The sequence below is a fragment of the Prosopis cineraria genome, unplaced genomic scaffold, assembly GCF_029017545.1.
Source record: "Prosopis cineraria cultivar Desert tree isolate PC_DT_omini unplaced genomic scaffold, ASM2901754v1 PC13, whole genome shotgun sequence".
In the NCBI taxonomy this organism is placed as follows: Eukaryota; Viridiplantae; Streptophyta; class Magnoliopsida; order Fabales; family Fabaceae; genus Prosopis; species Prosopis cineraria.
This window is the reverse complement of record NW_026555344.1, coordinates 34056382-34065847: the sequence shown is the minus strand read 5'-3', so window position 1 is coordinate 34065847 and position 9466 is coordinate 34056382. Positions and strand designations below refer to the sequence as shown.

The following is a 9466-nucleotide window of genomic DNA, read 5'->3' as shown; positions in this document are numbered from 1 at the left end:
TAGTATAATTATCACATTTCATAGTATTTATTTTCCATTTGCATATTTTGAGAGGATTTATTTGTTATTTTTACTTTTTGATACAATAGGAGTAAAATTGAATTTTTTTGTTTTGAAACAAATTCTATTAATTATTTATCTCTAATTTTAATTGGTTATTGAAAGTGACTTATAATAATAATATGAAAAAGTACTTTCTCCATCAAAAATTATATGACGCTTTTATGGGAGATTCATTGTTCAAAATATAAGATACTTTAACCCAAAAAAAATTTCATTAATTATATTTTTTAATATTATTCTTCTCATTATATTTTCTCATTTTAATCTTCTTTCATAAATGAAGTATTAAAGGAAAATTTTTTCTAGAAGTTTATATTTTTATTTTAAAAAATAAAGTTATAAAATATATTTAATAAGCTTTATTAGTATATGTAATTTTGTAATGTATCTTACAATTTGGGAGGGAGTATTTTTTTTTTGTAGAACATAATAATGTTAATGATGATGATTAGTAATGAATAAAAATTTGACATTTCCTAACAAAAAAAAAGAGAAAAATTTCAGTAAGAACCTCTTAACCCAACTTAATTTTAGTCACAATTTTTAAAATTTTGAAATATCACAACAAATGTGAGGGACTGAAATAAAATTAAAGTGTTGATCAAAATGACCTCATTATCTCTAGTGAAATAAATAATTAATGTGTGAAAAATAAACAAATGACATATAGAAAACAGACAACTAGCGTAAATAGAATTTACAACTCTTATTAATAATACAATATCATTATAAATATAAATAAGTAAAGCTCTTATAATAATCAAGGACCTTTTATACTCTAATTTTTTTAAAATGTTATATCAATGACCTTTGTCTTGTAATCTTCTACATTAATCATGGTGGGATCCCATTTATTTAGAAGCATTTTATAAAGGTATTTTTGGCGAAGGTTGATCATTTTACCCTAGTTTAATTTCTTAATTATACTGATTAGTATACATAATTGGATTTATGTATGGATAATGACAAAGGTCTGCACAAAACACATAGAGAAGATATGATAAGAGAAGAGAAAGCTTACATAGTGATTTGAGAACCCAAACTAACCTCCAAATGTCATATGTAGTAAACCCTAATAGGTAACCCTTTTTTCTCTCCCTCACTCTCTCAAATTTCTCTTACGTGCTGATAGAAATTCGTGTTTTTGTAAATTTAAAATTTTATCACATTCACCACAGTGGATGACAAAAAACAAAAGTCCTCACTCAAGTCTATTAAATTAGACCTAGAGTGGCTCAATACCACTTAGGGTATGCTTTTAATTTCCATATAGGATCTATTGGACCCAATTATTGTCAAATTATTCTAATCAATTTCATTTTAAACCTCAATTAATTAACTTAACCCTTACTTAATTTTAATCAAGCCTATTTTAAATTTTTAGAGTGTTACATGTGTTATGCAGTAAATGAGATTTGTAAATTTCACTTGTATCAATTGTTTATTTTTTATATATTAATTGTTCATTTTTTCGACACGAGTTATTTATTTATTTAACTTTATTAGGAATAAAATTATTATAGTTAGCTCTTAATTTCATTTCAGTCCTTTGCATATATTGTAAAATTTTAAAACTTTAAAAAATTTAATTGAAATTAAATTGGATTAAGAGGTTCTCATTGGAATATTTTTCAAAAAAAAAAAATAATAATTATTAATTGCTCATATGTTCATGAAAAATACAGATTTTATCAAAAAAATATAAATGTTAAGCCTCGGGAAACCCTACTAACGCCTCAAGCCCTCAATCTCCTTGGCCCCCGCGCCAACGGCTACGCCACGATCACCGACACCACGCTAACGGAACACTGGCCACCCTGCATCGGCAGCGCCACCGTGTTTGCTGATCGGCGAGTTGGACGTTGGTCTCTCGGCGCTTCAGTACAACTGTTAGTTCCTGCCTTCTCCCCACTTTGTTGAGTCTCGGTTTACTAAATAAGAAGTAAGAACTGGTTGATAGTGATGTTCTGGTGGATGAGATTTGCATAATTGCTGCTTAGTGTCCTGAGTTTGTTTCTCGATAAAGGACACTTGTGAATGCCGTGGATGTAACCTTTGACTATTTAATTGCCAGCTTTGTTTATCGTGGTTTCAGAAACTCTAAGTCCTAGGACTGAATTCCTCATTTTGACGTGCTAATTCGCATTTGATGTATTTATGGCATGTGCCAACCTTTTCCAAGTAGCTAAATTTAGATATATTAAGTCAAAGCACATGTGATAGATGGGTTTGTGAAACTTAATTATTAACCAACTTTGAGTTGCTTCGGCCAAAAAAAAAAAAAAACTGAGTTGCAGTTAGATGGAAAATGTATACATTATGTTATACAAGATAAGCCAATATGTAGAACCGCTACAAATGGGCATTTGAACCGATTCTGATTGTAGCTTAAAAAGAAAATACGTATTTTGAAGCTATCAAACTTCAGTTATAGTGGGACGGGGTCCCCTTCCCTTTTCCTCCTCTTTTCCTGAGATCTTGTAAGAGGAAAGACACAAAGTGTGTGACTTGCAAAATAGTTTCCTTTTGTATCAAGTCCAGAAAAACCAAAATTTTGAGTTTGTTGAATTCATTTTGATAGTACGAAGGTTTAGTGCAGTAAATAAACATTTCATAGTTTAATCAAGGAGTTTGAAATGAGTTATCCTTCCTTTAAATCCCATAGTCTTACGTAGTTGAAGACCAAAAAACAAAAAAGGAAAAAAGAAAGAAAGGCTTGACATGTGGATTTTAGCCATGAAGCCCACCAGCCTGTGACAAGCCAGTGCGGACTAGTCTGCTTTGATAGCTCTAAATTCTAATACGAAGCATGCATTACATGTTTTTCCATTTGAAAGTTGGAATTGATGGTCAGCTGGGTTCACTGCATCTGCCCATGATTGGTAATTCTGAATTGTAAACTGACAATGGAGTTCCTCATTGTACTTATGACAAAGGAAAAGGCTCCTCTTTGTACACTGCAACTGAATACTCAAACCAAATAAGCATTCAGGTTGGATTTCATGTTCCTTAGCCAAGATGAGAAATTTCCTTAGAAACATCTTTAAGTTGAATGAAAGGTTCTTGGCTTCAAATGTTTGAATTTTAAGCCATATATGCAGACATGTGGTGTGGTTCAGTATTTTGCTCAAGTCATTTCTGATTACTGAAAGCAATACATTTGATCGGGGTTTGAGTATAGTAATTTATAGCTGTTAGATCATAGCAATTCATTGTAACCTAATTATACATTTGACTCCACTCAGGCTTCAATTATCCATTTTTGTAGTTGAAGAATAATAAAACACTAGTGGCTATGGCAAGGTTTGTGCGTCCTAAGAATGATGTTGAATTGAGTCCAAACCTCTATGTTGCAAACTGTGGCCCAGCTGTGGGACTTTCTCATGATGCTATTGCATCTGTGTTCTGTGAATTTGGGGATATAAAGGGAGTTTATGCAGCAGATGAGAGTGGCACCCGTGTAATTGTATCTTTTTCTGAAGAGAGTTCTGCCCAATCTGCCCTGAAGGCATTAGATGGAGTTCCATGTTCCAAACTTGGAGGCCGATCTTTGCATATTCGTTACTCAATGCTTCAGCCAATTTCACAGGTATTCGATCTTCTCAAGTAATTTGGTAAATAATCATTTTTTACATTTGTATTTAAGTAGATTGATGGTATCATATTGCTATATTTCATGTGAATTCTTGACCTGAAAAACTTTAAGGATTTAAGGGGCCTTGGAAAAATCTTATGTTGTTCCTTGGAAAAAATGTTACGATGGATGTGCAGATATACACGTAAAGGTAAAATTCGAAATGAGCGCGTGCGTGAAAAAGTGGGGGTAGCACCTATTAAGAAAAAAATGGTAGAAAATCATTTGAGATGGTTTTGGCATGTACAAAAAAAACTGCAGGAGGCACAGGTGAGAAAAGTGGAATATCTAACTTTGAGCCCTATTAAAAGGGGTAGATGAAGGCCAGAGAGAACACTCTTAGAAGTTTTTGAATGCGATCTCTTAATTAATAACATTTCTAAAGCTTGGTAAATGATAGAGCACAATGATGCCTTGCAATCCATGTAGCCGACCTCACCTAGTGGGATAAAGGCTTGTTGTTGTTCCTTGGAAAACTATGTGCTCATTCACTGGCTTCTATTTCTAGGAATAAAATGTTGAGGTCATTATTACTTGGCTTTTATCCAAACGTGTAAGAAATTCTGTTATGCATAATTATCAGTTATATAAAACTCAGAAGCTGGATTTTCAAATTTCTATATAATCAGATCCTTCCAGCTTAGAAGACTTTGCTCTTATTATATATCAGAGAGTTGTATCTGACTTCTCTTTTTCCAATTACATATATTAGTGACAACTGTTTCTTAAAGCCAAACTGTTTCTAACTCAATTTGGGTTCAACTACTGCAGTTTTTGGTTCTTATCAGAACCAGTTGCTCTTGGATTTTTAAACCAAACTAGAGCAGTGTCTATTTTCCCAATCACGTTGACTTGGATATTTTTCGATGTTTCTCTAGGCTTCCAGCTATGTTGGACAACTTCAAGGTCTTAAGAAATGTGAATCAACTATAATGACTAGGTCATAAAAGGCTTTGAGCATTTTGTCATCCTTATAAGCGCATTAGCAAAACATTTTATGTTGTTGCTGTTGCTGCTGCTATCCTCAAGTAGCATAGTGGTCACTTTCTAATTGCATGACTTTGTGAGCCTAGTTAGTATGAAGTGATTGAAGGTCAATTTTTCATTCTTCAGCTTCTCTGTAGCAAAGATATGAAACACAAACTTCCATTCTGATTTGATTTATATGATCCCCTTGAATACCACCTATTTTCATGAGCAAAATAATCCAAGTAGCATGGGAGTGTGGTGGAAAGTATGTTATGCTAGAGTAATCATGTTTATAGTTTCTGCATGATATGTCCACACTCATATACTTGTAATTCTATCAAAATAATGTGTCCTTTCTTATGTCTCTGATTTCCTATATTCCATATTTTTCTGGTTTACTTTAATGTGTCTTAATTAGATGTCCTGAAGGGCTTTGACAAGCTTTTCCTTGCATTCCCTTTCAAACCCTTCTTCTCCCATCTCACAACCAAGCCCAAAGACTGTATAATATTCAGTTACATAGCTGCATTTTGCTGTATATGAAAAGACATCACATCATTTATAATTGTCTTCTGTCTATTAGCATTTTTTGTTATTTGAAAAAATTTTAGCCATTCATGAGTTGAATGTTTAAATTGAAAAAGCTGTGAGTAAACGGCTAATTACTCGTGTGAGGAGATGATTTGTCTTTTAATGTTGATTATTGCAATGGATTTCTTCATTATCCATGTTTGTTGATAAGTTTGCATGTCTGTTTAGAGTCAGGTAAGTAACTTGGTTCCTGTGTCTATCACAGTCTCAGATCTTAGCATTCCAGGCCTTTACCTTGTGAACGACTTCATTAGCACTAAAGAAGAGAAGGTTAGTAGTTTTTGCCTCATATAGATTTAATATAGTTATTCTTTGCATTTTTGTAATTTTCTTTTAATCTTATATTTATATTTCTAATTTGATTCTTATTTGATGAATGATGAGTATGGACTACGGACCTTTTCCATCTTCCCAGGCATTGCTCCAAGAAGTTGACTGCAGGACCTGGAATAATCTTTCGAAAAGAAGGGTTCAACACTATGGTTATGAGTTTTGTTATGATGTAAGTTTATAACCTGATAAGAAATTGTGTGTAATCATGATGCATCATTACACTTTTTCTCCACAATTGGTGCATCATTATGTTGGTTGTTATGCGTAGGGTATATCTATGTGTATTTTACTTCAATTATTCTCACATTCACAAGCCCGAAATCTCATTCTGGCCTCATTACTGCTAAAATCATTCATTTGTTTAGCTTGTCCACGCTTATAATCTATAAGATTCAATTTTATAGAAATAAGAGAACATTTTTCACATATGGTTTGCAGTTCTTCATCAACGATTATAGATGCTTCTTTACCTGCATTACTCATCTATTCTTTGCCTCTATTTCAGCCATTACAAACCATTACAACAAATATTAAATATTTAAACATGTTTTTTTTATGCATTTATTTTTCTGATTTTCTATGGCTTTATGCTTCTCATTAAGTCATTGTTATTGCCCCTAAATTATTACAATCTGATTTTTTCCAAGTCAAATAACTGATTCTTTTGGAAAATGGGTGATATGCTTCCTTCCTAAAAGGTTTTAAGTGCTGCTACTCAGGATCAGGACAAATACATTGTTGAGTAATGTGAGAATGATATTGATTGTTGCTGTAGGCTTTACTATCCACTTTTATTTGGCTGTGCAGACAAGGAATGTTAATACAAAGCACCGCTTGGGTGAACTTCCATCATTTGTTTTTCCAATACTTGAAAGAATCTCATTATTCCCAACTCTCAGGAATGCTGCAAATGTAGTTTTGGACCAACTTACGGTATGCTAAGTACTGCTGTACTTAATGAGATTTTATTATTTATTAAAAATATAGTATTACTATTGGGTTAATAATATACCCAAAGGCTTGGCCATTAATAGAGCACAATGGTATCAATTGGGCATCATGCAATTCATGTAGCCAACCCTGTTTAGTGGGATAAGGCTTGGTGGTGGTGTTGTATAATATTACTATTAGGTTTTTTATATGTAAATATTGTTTACTTACGTTTGATGTTGAGTTTTGATTTTATGTTACAGGTAAATGAGTACCCTTCTGGTGTTGGCCTGTCCCCTCATATAGACACTCATTCTGCATTTGAAGATTTGATTTTCAGCCTTTCATTAGCTGGGCCTTGTATAATGGAATTCAGGAGATATGCAAATAGTGATTGGCTTCCTAGAGTTGCTTCAGGCACTGTCACTAAAGTGGAAAGTCCAGAGGATGATTCAAATTTTATTCGGAAGGCTATCTATCTTCCCCCACGATCCATGCTGCTGATGTCTGGCGAAGCACGATATGCATGGCACCATTACATTCCTCACCACAAGGTTTAATTCCATTTCTGGATTAATCATGACAACTTTATTCTTTTATTAGCATAAAACTTTAAAAGTTGATCAGAAACACCCCACTCCTCCTTTCTTAATGTACTTACTTGTATGTGTGCCTTGATCATATAATTTTGTCCATAAACAATTCCATCATGGTTTTTCCTCCCACAGATTGACATGGTGAATGAGAGAGTTATCAGAAGGGCTTCAAGAAGGGTGTCTTTTACTTTTCGAAAGGTTTGTGGATCTCATATTTTTCGTTTTTCATCTTCCTGAGAGAAACCTGTTAGTCCTCCTGCTACCTTTTAAAGAATCTATGCAATCATAAGCACCAGGAAGAATAGAGGATATTTATTAGTGAACTTAATAACAACCAGTTAGAACCATTGATCTATCCTGTCGTCTAAATCACCTAAAGAGGTTATTTCAGTTGCTGCCTCTTTTGCTTGTCATTTACTTTTTGCTTGTTTATTTTGGTCAATATGATCAGTTGTCGTACACCAGTTTTTCCTGAACTATGTTCAACAAAACCAAGTAATTATTTTTTGCATAATACATGCTTCTTGTTCCTTTTCAAGAATTACTCTATATAAATGAAGAAGCATGTATACACTCCCACTGTTATTGTCTAATCATAGTGTTGTCACTGGTTGCTATTATAGAGGTTAGGAACAGCTAGGGATATAATGTCGGTGCCTATAAACTGTTATTTGTAATGTTTATTTAAAAAGGAAAAGAAATTGTTACTGACAGTAAATTGGCAGTTATTCACTTATTCCAGGATTCAAGTTTTCTGGTTAAAATTGTACATTTGAAACTTTTGAACCAGGTCAGAACAGGTGCTTGCAATTGTGAATTTCCTCAGTGTTGTGACCCTCAAAGATAGAAGGTTGGCTTTCACCATGTTTGATGAGGAATTGGCAGAGTCGACATCTTTTTTGTGGGGCCAGAAGGTGCATAATTTGAGCTATATAATTTGTATTTGTGGCTTATTGGTATCATTTATACTCCCTCTGGCTTTTGATATATGGCAAAGTTTGAAAACTTTTTTTACTCCTTGATATAAGGTCCAATTTTATCCCATGTTTATTTTTTGTTATTTGAATTCCTAAAGAACAATTTATTATGATTATTAATTGCAAGCAAAGGTAAAATTGAAAACTTACATATTTTTTTACAATTTTAAGATTACATAACATTTCTTAAGAAGTGTGAAGTTGGTTAATTTCACCTTGTAAAGCGGGAGGGAGTACATCTAAGACCATTTCAAGTAGTGAATTAAGCATGTCTATTTTTGTCTGCACTGATCTGATATACATTGAATTTTAATAATTGTAATGGCTCTGTATGGCCTTTATCCAGGCGATCATCCTCCTGATGGCTTTTATCTGTCAAGCGTATCAGATAGACCACAAAGCTGAGAAGATTGAAGATTTTGATGCCTTTCTTTCTTACTTTTTATTTTATTTTATTTTTTGATGATTTAATTGGACTTTATTTATTTACTAGAGCTAAACTTAGTCTAGCAGTCCAATTATTTTTCTATTGTAGCCTCCTCACCTTGGCACAGCTTCTTTTAGGTTCTTTCAGCTGAGTGAACAATTATTGACCAGTAACAATTGTTCTTTAGCACATAGATCCCATCATTTTTTTTTTTTGGGGGGGGGGGGGGCGCGTAAATTACTCCTTATATTCAGATTCTTTTCTGTTCTTTTTTTTTTTTCAGAATGATGTGGAGTCTTAATAAAAAATTTGTATATTAATTTTAAAATAGAAAATATACACTACTATTTAAAACGAAACACAGCAACCAAATGTCTGCAGTTATGGATTTACGATTAATATATATAGATTAATATTATATTATATAGAAGTAGAATGGCTATTCACTTAATTACTGAATGATCCATTTTTTTCCTTTTTTTTAATAATTAATTTTATTTAGTATAAGGGGTTGCTGCTAGTTATTTTAAAATAGTAGCTTATTTAAGAAGAAGAAGAAGAAAAAAAGAAAAGAAGAAATAATTTGTGATTCTATAAAATTACTTTTAAAAAGACAAATTATATGAATAGTCACAATTTATCAAGTCGGTTTATGGTTTAATATAACAATGGCTTTTAATACATAAGGTCATACCAAAACAATTGGAAGAATTGAGGCCAACTGTTTAAAATTAAAAAATAAGTAATTTTTAGGTAATTTAAAGATTTTATAAAAAAAATTATTTTGTAGAGATTTTATAAAAAGTAAATATTATTTTATATTTGGTTATAATAATATAAAAGTGATTATTAGTTAGTTATTTTTAAATTTTAAGATATCTTTCTTGATTTTTATTTTATAAAATTAATTTACTATTATATTATTTTAAAATTTTATAATATTTTT

General features: G+C 32.1%; 1 protein-coding gene across 5 annotated transcripts; it reads left to right on the top strand.

Moving 5' to 3' along the window:
- The first annotated feature begins 1811 nt into the window (after positions 1-1811).
- Positions 1812-8731, top strand: LOC129289787 (alkylated DNA repair protein ALKBH8 homolog). 5 transcript variants are annotated; one of them, XM_054926547.1, is made up of 9 exons: positions 1812-1952; positions 3332-3652; positions 5426-5527; positions 5673-5759; positions 6398-6523; positions 6784-7074; positions 7249-7314; positions 7907-8030; positions 8440-8731. In XM_054926547.1, exons 2-8 carry the CDS (start codon positions 3359-3361, stop codon positions 7961-7963), a joined length of 1023 nt encoding a protein of 340 aa, XP_054782522.1. In that variant the 5' UTR covers positions 1812-1952; positions 3332-3358; the 3' UTR covers positions 7964-8030; positions 8440-8731. The 5 variants fall into 5 exon arrangements, with proteins under 5 accessions (XP_054782522.1, XP_054782520.1, XP_054782523.1 ...); XM_054926545.1 differs by having other exon boundaries at positions 1812-2005; XM_054926548.1 differs by having other exon boundaries at positions 1830-1952; positions 3309-3652.
- The last annotated feature ends 735 nt before the right edge of the window (positions 8732-9466 follow it).